Genomic DNA, 14988 nt, shown 5'->3' with positions numbered 1-14988 from the left:
CGTGAGAGAGAAACAGATGCACGGGACACTTTTTAACCACAATAAAAACCCACAATAAAAAATTCATCATTAGCTCCTCCAATTAAAACTGCATACACCTTTCAGTGATACAGGGCAGATAGGTATGAGATCTATGGCAGCTCATGGAAAAAAAAAATCTGAAATAATTCTAAGGGTTGCATCAGACTCTCTCAAAACACCATTTGCAAATATGAAGAGAGTAAGGCATCCAGGGATGAAAATACAGGAATTCAAGGCATGCACACTTCTCTTGCAATTATTTACAATTTTTTTGCTTAGCATTTCATTGCTTAACAGCAGCAACAAAGAAACTGTCTAAAGGAGTCTAGTGGTCCCTTAAACCATTATACAGCTCCAGTGAGTGAAAGTACTAAAACATTCTCCTCTACCCTTCGATAAAAAAGGAAAAATGTTTTCCAAATGTACTTGAATAATCTGAAAATTCATGTACTCAGATTTCTTCTAAAAAATCAGTAAAATAAACAAAATGACCAAGACAGATGATGATACCTAAAATGACGCTAGAGCTGTGATCTTCAGCTGTTCCTGATTCTCCAAAGTACTGTAGATTCAGTGGCCCCAAGATTTTTATACCTAATTCCTACAGAACTGTAAAAGTCTGTAGCCTCTGAATCTCAAGAGACAGCAGTAGAAGTAAATCCAGGCTTGGGAGCAGGCACTGGGCTTGCCAGAGTGAACATCAGATGGCCCTGATGCTTAATAGTGCCTTGGCAGAACCTGTTTTAACTGCCATAAAGATAGGTCCTAAGTCTTCAGCTAGCCTGTCCTTGTAATGGTGATGCTAAGCAGAGAAAACTAGTTGGGTACTTCCACACAGGGACCCAGGACCATTTCCTGCACAGGCAAATGGGATCTGGCCACAGCTTGAGCTGCCTGAGAACAGGCATTTGTCAGTAGCACGGATGTCACGTAACCATGATCTTGGGAACAGCCCAGTATTCCTGGGATTGCATTGCCAAGGACAGAGAAGACACAGCAAAAACCACCTATCTGCTTCTTTACGTCACCTTGAAGAATAGATTCACTTTAAATTAATGAAAACTGCTGCTTAATTCCTGCCTGGCACTCTGCCCACCAACATACCTGCAAGGACAGGCCAAACCAACCACCTACCTGCCTACCTGCTTACTGCCCCTCCTCTACTTTGGCTAAATCAGGTGGTTTTCTGCCTATCTGTTTTTTTTAAGCTTCCTTAAGTTGTGCCCAACTTTCCTTGTGTTGCAGAATGGCCTGTATTCCTGATTCAGGCTCAATCTCACATTAAACTCAAAGCACAAGGAGGTAGGTACAGCAATGGAAACATACATTTCATCGCCCTGCATTCCGTTAGCTGACCAAACCCTAAGGACTTCAGCCAGTTTTGAAAATAAAACATTGGTACTCCAGGTCCCAACAGTGCTTTCCCAGATGCTCCCACTGAGGCCTGCACTGGATGACGGAAACATGAAACAGGAGGAAAAGAAGCTCTTAGTGTGTTCAAGGGAAAGATGAGACCAAGCAGTAGGTTTTAAAGTTTGTTTTCAAGTAAGTTTCGATGTGTATTTGGTTTTGCTTTATCTGCAGCACTGTCCTCATAAATTGCCATTGTTTCCTTTTATGAAAGACACTATCTGGAATAGCCTTCCTTGACAAAGTGTGTTGAGCATTACCAGTCCTCACCCTGAAAGAAACAAATGGATTTCAAGGTGCACACCCATCCTTCAAGAAGCTGTCCACATGTGGAACCAAAGTCTTGTGGGACCAAAGTGAAACTCTTGATCCCAAGGGATCAATTTTTTTTTAAAAAAGGCAAATAATTTCACAAGGCTTTGTACTTACTCTTTGGTACTTCTTCTTATGGTATCTCTGCCATCCAGTTAAAATAAGAGCTTGCCTCACTTAGGGCCTTTTTAGTACCAACACACGCAGGCAAACCCTGACACTGGGATTCCCTGGCTGAGATCCATAGCCCAGCAGTGCTTTGCAGCTTGCTGAAAGTTTTCCAGGGAAGTTTGCCATACCTTGAATGTGCAGCATGATACAACTGGCAGTGACGTTTATTCCATTTAAAACAATGAAGGCCCCCATGACCAAACCATGTGTATCCTAGTGTTGAAGTAGGAGAAGCAACATTCAGAAAAATGGATGGGAAAATGGTAGATGAGAAAGCGGCCTAAACCAGCAGTTTGGTCCAGGCAAGAAATGGATAAAGGCAAACCTATACAAACCAGGATTGGAGAATCACTATTTGTGGGATTCTTTTCTTGACTACAAAACTGCTAAACACACCGCTACGAATAAAGCCTGCAACTGTAATTGGTTTGTTTTTCTGTTGTGCATTAAGACTGAGGTACTTGTGTCACTCAGAGAGAGATTTTCCTGGCATCCATGTATGTGGAAGTTGAGAAAGTAAAGAAGGCAAAGATAAAGTGAGAGATGGACCACGAGAACTGCCTGAAGCACGACGGCTCATTAATGTTCTAGTCAGTTAAGAAAACTCAAAGAGTGTCTTGGGAAAAAATTAATGGCAATTTATATCACAACAGTACTAGGCACTCCAAAAACATCAGGTTTCAATACACATTGAAACTTACCTGAGAATTGCCTTCAATGTCCCCTGTTTTCCTGCTCTTGGAAGGATACAGGGGTTTTCTTTAGTCCTACTGTGACACTTCCTGCCAAGCTAGCAGACTCCATAGCCTAAAATCAGAGGATCTAGTGGCAGATATCCATTAAAAATATTCACAGTTTTAAGGCTTTAAATAAATAATTCCTGTTTAAATGAAAAGGATGCCAACTGTTTCAGAAAAGAACCCCTTTCATCTTCTAAAATTTGAGCTGATTCTGAAGTTATAATTATTTTCTTAACAAAAATTGCTTCCTAAGAATGGGCCTATATTAAGAACTTGAAAGCCCAGATAATTAATTTTAGAGATGCATAATAACAAATGAACAGCATTAAAAACTCATCTGTAAATATCACAGATTTTACTTGCCACCAGTTACATCATTCTGAGGTAGCAAAGCCATCCTGGGGTACCATCCTGAGGTCCAGGATAATAAAATGTTAACTGAGACACCCTCTTTCATTTATATTAATGAATTAAGTGCCTTGGTTATTGGCCCACCACTGTACATGCTGCCTTCATAGGAGTAGGATCAGAGAAAGTACTGAAGATCTTAAAGATCTGATAGGAACTTGATAGCCATGTTATTAGATCATCTGTCAAGGGGTTAGCTCTTCAGGACACCAGCTCTGAATTCTTCTTACTTCAGACATACTTGACTATGCTTGCTTGTATCACTCCTTGTGGCCCTAACAAGTACACTGTCTTGCATTGTATTTCACCAAGAAATTTTTTTTTGCCTGAAGATAACATAGATCTGCTGTCTGACAAAATATCACTGTATAAGCACACACTTTCCATAAATGTTTATTCAAAACGTCTCTATTGTCCATTATTAGTACTCAGGAAGATCTAAAACATCATAATGAATTCCTGTTTTATTCATGTACTCTAGCTGTCACCTTAATTTCCAAAGAAATTATACTGGAATGCATGATACTGTAAATACTGGCATCATATTGTCACTTCTTTCTTTAAAATCTTTTAAAATGTCAGACTACATGGAGTACTATATTCAAACGGGTTGTTATATCTGAGCTTTTGACAGAGAAATCTTAGACAGCCTGTACGAACACACTGCAGTAAAAACACGTGAGCTAACTTTCCCTATTAAAACAGCTCCAAAAGCCTTCCATGAGCGAATTAAGTCTTCTTTAAAGTTGATTCTAATTATAACACTATCAAGTAGAAAACACTAATTTAGGTCAGCTCCAAAGACTGTTGCTATTTCTTGTCATATCAGAACAATGTCTCAACTACAGCGTTGAATTTAATTACTGAAGTTTGATGTTTAAATATGTTTTAATTAGGACTGTGACTGAATTCTAGTGTTAAATGATCTAATTTCCAGTACTAAACTGTTGCATCCATCATGCACTTTCACACACTGACACTGCCTCTGCATTTGTGTGTGTACATATACATATCGTTACTATTATTTCTCTACCGCCTTGCCAACGGTGCATACCATACTGGGGAAAGGAGTGCCCATTCCTGATGGGAATAATAAAAGGTTCAAATAAGAAGTATGGAAACAGTCCAATTATTTGAAATTAGCACGTGAAAAAAGGGCAGCTCTCAGATTCTTACTCCTGGGATACCTTGTGAAGCTGCCTGAACGAGCTGAAGGAGCCTTCTTCCCTCATCTTTAACCAAAGGCCACCGAAGGACTTTATTTTTACCATCACCTTCCTGGCTCTCCTTCATCCTCCTGCCCCCCCCCAACCGCAGCTCCCCACGACTCTCTGCCTTACACCTCCCGAAGCGAACAGGAAACTCCTCACGGGGCTTTTAAGCTGAGACACGCGGGTCTGACCACTCCTGGGTGCACCGACCCTGCCGGGGCTGGCCGGGGGGGCTCGCCCGGGCCCGGGCGGGTGGCTGCGGGGAGAAGGCGGCTGCCGGCCGGGCCGGACGCGCCGCTGGGCCGGGGCCGCCGCACGGGGCCCGCGCAGTGTCGGGGGGACCGGCCGCCGGCTCCTCCGAGCGCACGCCGCTCCTCCGCACTCGTTACTGAAGACGCGCAGCTTTCTTCCTCGGAATGGGGCTTTACCGAGTCACACGCCCCCCGTTACCTGAGCCGAGACCGCGGCTTTGTGCGCCGGCACTTTCCCGGATGCGGCAGGCCGTGCCACACCGCTTCCCAAAGGCTCCCTCATCCGCCGCGGGCTCGGGGGGAAATTTTTTTTTTTTTTGCTTTTAAAGAAGGGACTAGAAATTCTGCCCGGCCGTCACTGTGCTCCCCCAAGTCTCCGCAGCAAGGCCAGCCCGGGCGGGACCCGCTCCCGGGGCGCAGGGACAGCCCCCCCCCAGCAGCCCTCGCTTTGCCTTTCCCCGCGGGGGCGCGGCGCCACACAAAGGGACCTGCCCTAAAACGGCGCTGGCCTCTCCCTCCCTCTCACCCTCGCCCCCCGCCCCGCCGCGCTCGGGGAGGCTGGGGCGGGAGGGCCGAGGTGGGGCCGGGCCCCCGCCCGGGGCCGGGCCCGACTCACCAGGCGCGGCTGGGGGCAGGTGTGCTCCAGCTCCTCCATGGCCTCCGAGCGCCGCGCCTCAGAGGGGGATCTCGGGATACCTGTTTCTGACTCAGCATCGGGCGCGAGCACTGGCATGGCCGGCGCCAGCCTCGCCCGCCGCCGCCGCCCGGGCCCGCCCGGCGCGGGGCTCCGCCGTCACGCGCGCGCCCGCCCCGCGGGGGGTCTCCCCGGGAGCCGCCCGGGGGCACGGCCGCCGCGCGTCGCCACGGCAACCGGGCGCCCCCCTCCTCCCTCCGCGCGGGGGAGCCGCCGCGCTCATTTGCATGCGGCCTCCTGGTTGGCTGCCGCCCCGCCGCGGCCCCCGCCGGCTCCCGGGCGGCCCCGACCCCCTCGGGGGCTTCCCCCGCCCCCCCGCCGGGACCGCGGCCCCCCCCCGCGCCGCCCCGGGCCGGGGTGCGCCCTCCCGAGCGCGGGCAGGCCCGGCGCGCCGCCACGCACCGCGCCCTCAGCACTGGGGGGCGAGGGGGCAGCAGAGCCGCCCCGTGAGCCGCCCTGGCGTGGCTCCCCCCGCGCAGCCAGGCCAAGGAGCCGCCGCACCGCCCGCCTCCCGCCGGCCCCGGGAACTCCCTCACGGCGACCGGCGGCGCGGCTGGGCTCGTTCCAAACCGACCGCGGTGGCGGGGAGGGGCGGGGGCGGAGGCGGGGCGGGCGGGGGCGCGCGGTGCTGAACGGACAGCTCCCGCCCGCCGCGCCGCCCCCTGCTGGGCGGTGGCGGCACCGGAGCGCGGCGGCGGCCCCGGGGTGGGACGGCAGCGGCCGCCTGCTTCCCCCCCCCCGCTCCGCCGGGGGGAACAAGGTGCTGGGAGCGGCTCTTCGGAGTAGGGCTGAAATCCCTGGGCGCTGCCGCGTGTGACGGGGCTTTCGGTTACCGACGTCAGAAGAATCCAGGGGACGGGCGGGGGTGCGTTTCTTTCAGAAGGACACCCTCACTGCCACTCGGGTTGAGTTCTAGGCAATGCTTCTGCGAAGCTGTGGTGCTAAGGAAATAAAGTTGCTTTTTATGGGATGTAACAGTTCTGGTAAAAATGCCATTCTCTTCTGCCAGGAGACGGATAAAAGGACGCGGTTGCAGCGGTAGCGGCTCTGTCTCGGTGCGGTGAAACGTTTCCATCGCAGCCAAATACGTGACAGCGTTCCCAGGCCCTTAGCGAGGAACCTGGCTAGTGCCAGCCCAGGAGTCAGAGCCACATCTTCAGCCGTGCTGCGCGGCTGCTTCACCACACGCAGCTGTGGCTTCCACGCTGCTGAAGTGAAATGCCCAGCTCTCTTAAACAGCATGAGAACATGACCAAGATAATATAAAGCCAACACTTTTTAGTACAGACAGACTCCGTTGGCTATTGTTAACCTTGATGGATTTGTTAAAGTTGATTCCAGTAGTACTTACCTGCGGTGGACACTGTGGGCATTGTTTTTAAAAATTAGAGTTCATCAAGGGACACAAACATTTAAGGGCCATCCAAAGCTGTAAGGTGTCCCCCTGTACTCTGCACTGGTGAGGCCACACCTGGAGTATTGTGTCCAGTTTTGGGCACCTCAATACGAGAGAGATATCGAGGTGCTGGAGCGAGTGCAGAGGGGGGCAACGAGGCTGGTGAAGGGCCTGGAGAACAAATCCTATGAGGAACCATTGAAGGAGCTGGGACTGTTCAGTCTGAGGAGGAGAAGGCTGAGGGGAGACCTCATCACTCTCTACAGCTACCTGAAAGGACATTGCAGAGAGGTTGGTGCTGGTCTCTTCTCACAGGGGATTAGTGACAGAACAAGAGGGAATGGCTTTAAACTGCAACAGGGGAGGTTCAGACTGGACATTAGGAAAAAATTTTTCACAGAAAGAGTGGTCAGCCAGTGGAATAGGCTGCCCAGGGAGGTGGTGAAGTCACCATCCCTGGATGTGTTTAAGGGTCGTTTGGATGAGATGCAGGGGGATATGGTGTAGGGGAGAACTTCGTAGAGTAGGGCTGATGGTTGGACTCGATGATCCCAAGGGTCTTTTCCAACCTGAATGATTCTGTGATTCTGTGAGTTACAAGAGAATTGTGCTTCAGGGTCATTCCCTAGGACTTGAGATCTTAACTTCAAATGTCTTCTCTTTTGCGCATCTTCAGAAGGAGGACAAGTGTAACAAACAAAATGTATAAGCTGTGTGAAAGGGAAAGGGGTAGGTCAGTGAAGAAGAGGAGATCAGAAAGCAAGTAGACGGAAAAAAGAATGTGAAAAGAATGAGTCAGCAGTCAAGAAAAAAGGAAAATACATGCCAAAAGAGGTGACTGACCAAGGGGAACAGGTAGCCAAACTAAATCTCACAGCTGAATATTATTCTTATAACTAAGTTCCTTTATCAGTTATTCCGCGAGGACTACTCACACACTATGGAAACCATGCGCAAACGAAATGATTAAACCATGATTAATGCAGCAGTCTGCCTGAAATTTGTAGCTCATTTTCTTAGGAAAAATATTTGCAGGAGTGTTATGCTGTTAGAAGAGTATTTGGACAGCGTGGCTGAGCAGTGTTAGGACTAGAGCAGGCAGAGATAGCTGGTAGCCCTTTTATAAACCCAACCACATAGGCCAGCTCTTAAGAGACCACTGCCAGTGAGCTGAAGGAGCAGCACTGGGTACGGACGTACCCGAGGTCAGGTGCATGGGAATAGAGATGAATAGGAAAGGGACCTTCTGGCAGCTGGATGATTACCAATAAACGAAATGTAAATTCCCTTGCCTTTATTTATTTTGAGCATGAAAGGGTGAATTTCAATCTGGCTGCATTTTGATTTAAGTTTTTCCATATACATATAGCATTAAAGAACGATGTCTCTCTTGCAGTAGTGTTATCACCTGTTTAAGTTGTGGCAGAATTTCAAAGCGGAAGTGCAATGCTTTTCTTGCTGTTTATGTCATTTCCACCTCTGGGAAATACTTTATAGGTTTTTTCCCTTCTGTTTGAACAGCATGGTTAAGAAATGTTGTTTACCTCATTAATAGAGACAGAGTTGAAATAACGGCAGAGAGAAGATTGTGGGGTCTGTCATGTCTGTCCAAATGGAATTTGTCACAGGCCAGCCATCTTGGCTGTGATGATCTTAGTCAACATACTGGATACTTTGAATAAGATAGCCTAAATTGCGTCTTCTTCTAACTGTGGGGGTAATATGGGCTTTCAAAAGGCTGGAGTGTGTCTTCTTTATTATCTAAAATAAATAAATAAAAACTAGATTTGACTAAAGAAGCTCAGCAGATGGTCTTCTGTAAATCCTTACAAGTCAGCCAAGTTATAAAAGAACAGTGGAACAAGAGTGATGGGTGGGAAGGTTCCTGTATCTAATTTCTTTTATGTAACCAAATTTCCTACACCAGGCAGCGTACAGTCTCCTGGGCATCCTCCTGCCATTCCTCCAGAAGTAACGGGGACATATAGCCACTGCCTTTAATGACTGAGCTCTTGGCAACAGCTGCTGAGCTTCAATAGACATCTGGTGCATAAAAATCCTGTCCCAGGGTACATAAATTAACATTACATGCAAACAAGCCAGGAAACACTGATCTCAATTCTCTTAACACTAGTTCCAAGGTCTGAATTGAATAGACAGCAGACAGGGAAAAATCTTAGGAAGGTTCTGTCTGTGGGGCTTTTTCTATATGGAATTTCAGTTTGCAAACTGGAACGATTCGTTCTCAAGGGATGAAAAGTATAAATAAATAATATGCTTAGGTGTTATATTTGAATCCTCTCCTTCTTCAAACTCAAAGTATTATCCCTCTCTGACCTTCATGGGCAGCTGAACATTACAGAGACAAATATTTTGTGGAGATTCTTCCATATCTTCAAGCCCTAATTTTTAAATATCTCTCTGCTTTTCTTTCTTTCTTTTTTTTTTTTTTTTACCTTTTTCTATTTAGCCATCCATATTTTTTAAATCTTTTAGTGGAGCACTGATCAGTGCTCACAGCTGTAACCACACAAACTTCAATTCCTTGTAGACACCAGCACCTATAAAACCTCTGTCATGCTTTTACTATATTACGCATGTTAAACTGATTCTAGCAGACTAGCACTGGTAGGCCAACATGGCTGAAATCTGAACATGAATTAATGTATCCACTTCCCTCAGAGGGGTTCCTTTCCCTATATTTGATGGACTGAGATAAGCAAGAAGCTTACTGCATCAAACTTACTACATCCAGGTTCATAGCTATGCTGTTTAGTGTACACTAATTGCATCCTTATCTTAAGGCAAAATTCCTAGAAGGAGCAACCTGTACTTGGAAATTGTGAATAAACTAGTTAAAGACCTCAAACTGCTTGAGCAGAGAAGATACGCATTTCATAACTACTCTAACAAGGAGTGCTTTCTACTCCTAATGGTAAAGCAGTGACACAGCCTGCTATCTGCTGAAGAGCGTAATGATTTACATCCAAGCCACTTCCTAACAAGGTATTTTGGCTTAGTTGCTCACAGCTGTCCAGAGATCTTACTACTTCAGACAAGTCTGTGAATACTCAACAAAGTCTCCAGGCTAAGGTCTGCAACATTTGCTTTATTAAAGCAAATACACTCCATTATTCTGATGTCCTTTGTGAAAACAGGGACTGGAATACATTGCAGCCCTTGGAGAATATCATCAGGTGTCTGAAGTGCCTCAGTGGATCTCAAGCACCAGTTAGCACAGCAAAAGTTCTACTTAAAATGGTTTTCACATAAGAGAGGCTGCAAGAGTCTTCTGACTTATAACCAAGTCATAATAAAGAGAAATAGACCCTCATGTACCTTCTGTTCAAAAGTCAGCAGAAAATTACGGAAAACCAGGGACTGGTGTGGTTAAACAGTGTTTGACTTCAAAGCCAAACACCTACAGAAAACATCACAGAATAAATTATTGACTATTTAACAGAAGAGCTGAACTTTGCTGCAATGTATATATTTTGGATCCTGAAGGTTCTAATGACTGTCAACTGCAAGACTTTATAAGATGGAGCAATGGTTTATGTCTGGAGCAGATCAGTTAAAATATTATATTTCTATGTATGTAAATGTGTATCTGTCTATCTATTCTATATATTCCAGACATGCTAGCATTGTTAGTCAAAAAAATAGCAGAAAAAGATACCTTATTGCTGAGACGATCAATTAGTTAAATCACATATGTTTAGACTGAGGTTAAAACCTCACAATGGTAGATTTTTTTTCCCCTGCATAGGTGGGAAAAAAAAGGGAGAGAATGAAAGGTATGAATTAAACTACACCCTATTGATTTTCACCACCTCCAACACCATTGCTTTGCTGCTTGCATGTAATGTTGTCTGATACTGTAGCTTTAATTCATTTTTAAGTTGTAGTTTGTAGGAATAAAACGGAAGATTGGTGAGGAGGACTGTAAACACACTCAAGTAATTTGCAGCTTGGATGTCGAAAAACATATATCATACTAATTGTTGTTTAGTTTTGTGTGCTTGATAGGTAAAACATCTGCATTTAGATAACATAGACCTGTGATAGACTCAGAGGCACCTTATCTAACATGCTTGAGATTCCTGCCCTGCAGTGGGGAAGATCAAAGCACAGTGGAAAACTACGCCTGTGAACATCCCTGATATACAGGCAAAAGTAGCTCGTTTGAGATCGTTTCTTTCTTCTCCTCTTTCTGGCTAGCAAGGACCAAGCTCCGTGGTGCCTGCATCCTTACTTGCGTGCCTCTGTCTGGGTCTGCTGTGGAGATTCCCTGGGTTGTGAGGTAATGATCATAAATTTATTCTGCATTTTGTCCGTGTTTTTGTGCTTGTTCCTGCATCCTGCCTCTATCGGTTCACACATAGTTCATCATTCTAGTGGTTTTGTTAGAATAAATACAAAATATTTCCTATTTATGGAAGAGTCTTATAGAGTTGTATACGGATTAAATCCATAAGGTCTTTTTATATTCAATTAGTCTGTAAATTATGAAAAGTAAAAACAGTGTTTGGTACAACATAATCTTATACCTGCTTCTTTCCATAATTCCACAATGGAGATGTGATTTTTAATAAATGCTATATTCTCATATTACTTGTATAGAATCAAATTATTCAATCTTTATATAAGAGTTTAATTTAAAATGTCATGTTAATCCCAGTATGGTTTATATATAAATCATCTGAAATCCATAAATTCTTGAAAATAGTAGCTTTTGATAATGCCATGCATCTGTGCTTTACAGTACTGTTTTGAATAAGTGGGGCTACCAACTTTGGGGTAGATTCTTTGTGTTCTTGCTCTTTCATGAACTACTTTTATAAGCACTTTTGAAGAATATGGTCAGAAATTATGTTTGGTTTTTGACCAAGAGGCTATCTGTCTTCATTTTATTTTTCCACAGTCAAAGAGGAGGTCACTTATTGTGGAAAATGCTAGGTCTGTCTGTCCCATTATTAGATTGTTCTGTTGTCCTTGCTAATTTTAACAATCATGCTCTTAATTGTTGGGTTGTCAGGGGAGGATGAGGGATTTCTGGCAGTGGGACTCTCCTGCTGGATGCACAGAGGTTGGGAAGCACTTTGATTAGCTAACCTCTGTTGGTCATTCCCTTCCCAGAACCCCAACTATCTAGTCAATCCATTATTACCACTGTTCATTCTTTCTTATTAGGAAGTTCTTCTTAATCTCTAACCTGATCCTACATTGCTGCAATCTATTGGCCCTGCTTGTTTTTTCTACTGGACACAGAGGACAGATTTACTGTCTTGCTTTTTGTATGACCCGTATGGTTAAGATTTTGAAAAAATAGTTTGAGGATTTGGAGTAGAGAGATGACATTCAGCTGGTAGGTTGGTATTTTCGTTATGTCACTCATGACTTTTCTATCTAAACTGCCCCAGGTGTTGCAATATTTTCTCATAGGTTATATTTTACAGATCCTGCTATTATCCTACCTGTTCTATTTTGGTTTCTCTACAGATTTCTTGCAGAGTGCTGCAAGAACAGTACTACAGCTGCAACTTTACTGCTATCAAAGAATATAATACTGAATATTAGAGATCTCTAGATCTCAGTATAAACTTTCCCTAAATGATTCATACTCTCTGTCCTGCTTCTCTGTTACAGATAAAATATGATTTAAGAAGAATATCTTTCTTGTTCACATTTAAACTGTTGTTATCCCTCCTTTCCCTTTTTCCCCTCTCCCAGCTTTCTAGATATGCACTCCAATCCTCTTAAATCCACACAAAGCTAAGACTGCCTTTCTTGCACTTTTGTATTGCACTCACTTCTACCCATTTTCAATCTATCTGGTGCCTTCCTTTTCCCCCAGATTATTTCAAACTTCTTGAACCGATTGTCAGTATTCTGTCACACTATCTTTTCCAGTATTACAAGTCTCCAATATTGTTTTTCCCCTCCACTGTTCTTGTAAATTTTTCATGCAAATGCCTTCACAGGTCTTTTCCCATATGTACTGGGTCTGGCTGAGCTGGAATTGGTTTTCCCCTATAGCAACCCTCACGGTGCTGTGGTTTATGCTGGGAGCTGGCAGGGTGTTGGTAGCACCCTGGTGTTGTGGCTGCTGCTGAGCAGTGCTTACACAGCACCAAGGCTCTCTCCGACATTTCCCCCCCAGTGGGACGGGGTGGGCAAGATCTTGGGAGGGGACACATCCAGGACAGCTGACCCCAACTGACCAAAGGGATATTCCAGACCGTGTGACGTCTGCTCAGTATAAAGCTGGGAGAAAGGAGGAAGGGGCTGGGGTCACCCTTGGTCCTCTACGCGTATCGGAGCCCTGCTCCTGAGAAGGGCCGACATCGACTGGTAATGGGTAGTAGAGAATAAATGTTTTCTATTTTTGCTTCTGCGTGCGGACCTTTGCTTCACTTTGCTTATATTAAAACTGCTTTTGTTTTACCCACAAGGGTTGGTCTATCTTATTTTCTTTCCCCTCTTTGCCCCGTTGAGAAAACAAGGGGGAAGGGGTGGAAGTGGTAGAGCAACTTGGTGGGTACCTCGCATTAGCCAAAGTCAAACCACCACACCATACTATTTCAAATGCAAACCTGCCAAATAAAACATTAAAAAATCATACTGTAAACTGCATTCAAGTGATTGTTGAGGGTTCACGTTTAATATTTTGGGTACCAAAAACTTAATAACTGGAAGTTTTCATAATCTGGGTAGAGATACACACATTATTTCAAACTAAACATGTACTTATGCACTGTAAAATGATTATCTGCTAGCTAGTTTAGCTGTTACTAGTTATTAAGAGTGTTTGACCCTACGATCTTATTTCAGTTGCTTATAACGTTGCTACCTTTGAACTCCCAATCTGATGTGTTACTAGCTGGGCATCTTCTACCCACTGAGCAGTTACGGACAACTTCTACCAGCATAATGTAGCTGTTTCTGGAAAAGAGATTGAGAACACACTCCAGATATTTTGGAGGCTTTTTCTTTGAAATACTCAAGAGCTTTCATGGTTGGGAGGAGAGATTTGATATTTGTTTGGAGGTTCAGCAGTCGTGATTTTCATTAAAACTGGGCAAATTTGGCCTTGGATATAAGTCACTCCATACCTGTCAGGACCCTGAGGGCACTAAAAGACTTTGATGGCCCTGGCAAGCCTCGACTGGGGCCTCCACCCCACACCCTCTGCCCATGGGCTCAGGGGCTCTATTTAAGCTTCACAGCCACCTGCTTTCCCCTTGAAAATCCCCTTCCTGGATCTGGATCTATAGGTACAGACTGATTTCCTGTCTTGACCTCAGCCCTGCCTTATTTCTGTGGACCTGCTTGATCTCGGACCTGCCTCATTGCTATGTTACTACCTTATGATCTAAACTCTTTGTCGGACTGGAATGCCCTCTGTTGTTCTGTCCTGTTCATCACCTTGCTCGAGTACTGTGGGACTGAGTCCTGGCTGGTGAGGACCCTGACCTGCTGGCAGTGTGATTTCCCCCTTGGCTCTTGGTTTGCTTTTTCTTAAGGAGCAGATCCCTGGCAATATGTAGGGTATTGGTATGCTGAGTATTTTCTTGGTTTTAGCTAACAAAGTATTTGGAAACCCTATTCATTACTGAGTAAGGGGTGGGGGGAAAAGACCCACAACCCAACAGACTAGTTTAGTTTTACAGAACAACCGCCTATGTTCAGTCTTGGGACTTGGAAACTCTGAAGGCCTCTTCCTGTAACAGGTTCTTCCATTTTGCCTAAACTAAGGCAGATCAAGGCACCAAAACTGATTGGAAGGACTTTTTCTTTCAGGTTCACAGTTAACATTCTTGCTAGTGTCCACAAGGAAGAAACAAAAACATCTTAGACTTGAAAGCAAGAAAAAAAAAAGTGACTTGCTAGTGTTGGAAAGCAGGATCAGATGCCAGTGGAATGTGGACACACAGGGAGACACCTGAGAAACACTACAGAATGCTAACTATTTAGTAAATCAGACACTGACAACCCAAATTTGTCATCCACCATTTGTAAAAACTTTCTACTCACTTCCCTGTCAGAAAAGATAATCTTAACTCCTCCTTTATGATGGTAACTCTTACACTGTTTCTGAACCATTTGTACACTATAGTGATAAGGGTTTTTAAATAAACAAGCACCAACTCCTCCTGAGATTTAAGACATAAGGAGGCTAATTATTCTGCTTTCCGTGTGACATGAATAGCATGCGGTAAAAGAAAATCTAGGTCACACTCTGTAGTGAAGCTGAAAGAAAGTATTAGGAAATGGGACGACAAACCAGTTATTTTTATAAAAAAAAACCAACACAAACCTCATTCAGTCAAAGGTTACTTTTGTTACTTTTTTGATAGACTAATATAAATAA

General features: G+C 44.8%; 1 protein-coding gene across 4 annotated transcripts in view; it reads right to left on the bottom strand.

Moving 5' to 3' along the window:
* Window positions 1-5317, bottom strand: part of PCYT1B (phosphate cytidylyltransferase 1B, choline) — a 33118-nt gene extending 27801 nt beyond the window's left edge. For all 4 annotated transcript variants that reach the window (XM_074905630.1, XM_074905642.1, XM_074905652.1 and 1 more), the window contains exon 1: window positions 5141-5317. In XM_074905630.1, the coding sequence (XP_074761731.1) occupies window positions 5141-5257 (117 nt within the window). In that variant the 5' untranslated portion in view covers window positions 5258-5317. The remainder of the gene's footprint in view (window positions 1-5140) is intronic.
* Window positions 5318-14988: the final 9671 nt, after the last annotated feature.

The sequence above is a fragment of the Athene noctua genome, chromosome 1, assembly GCF_965140245.1.
Source record: "Athene noctua chromosome 1, bAthNoc1.hap1.1, whole genome shotgun sequence".
NCBI classification, from domain to species: domain Eukaryota; kingdom Metazoa; phylum Chordata; class Aves; order Strigiformes; family Strigidae; genus Athene; species Athene noctua.
The sequence above is the reverse complement of the archived record's forward strand: the minus strand, read 5'-3'. Positions and strand labels throughout refer to the sequence as shown.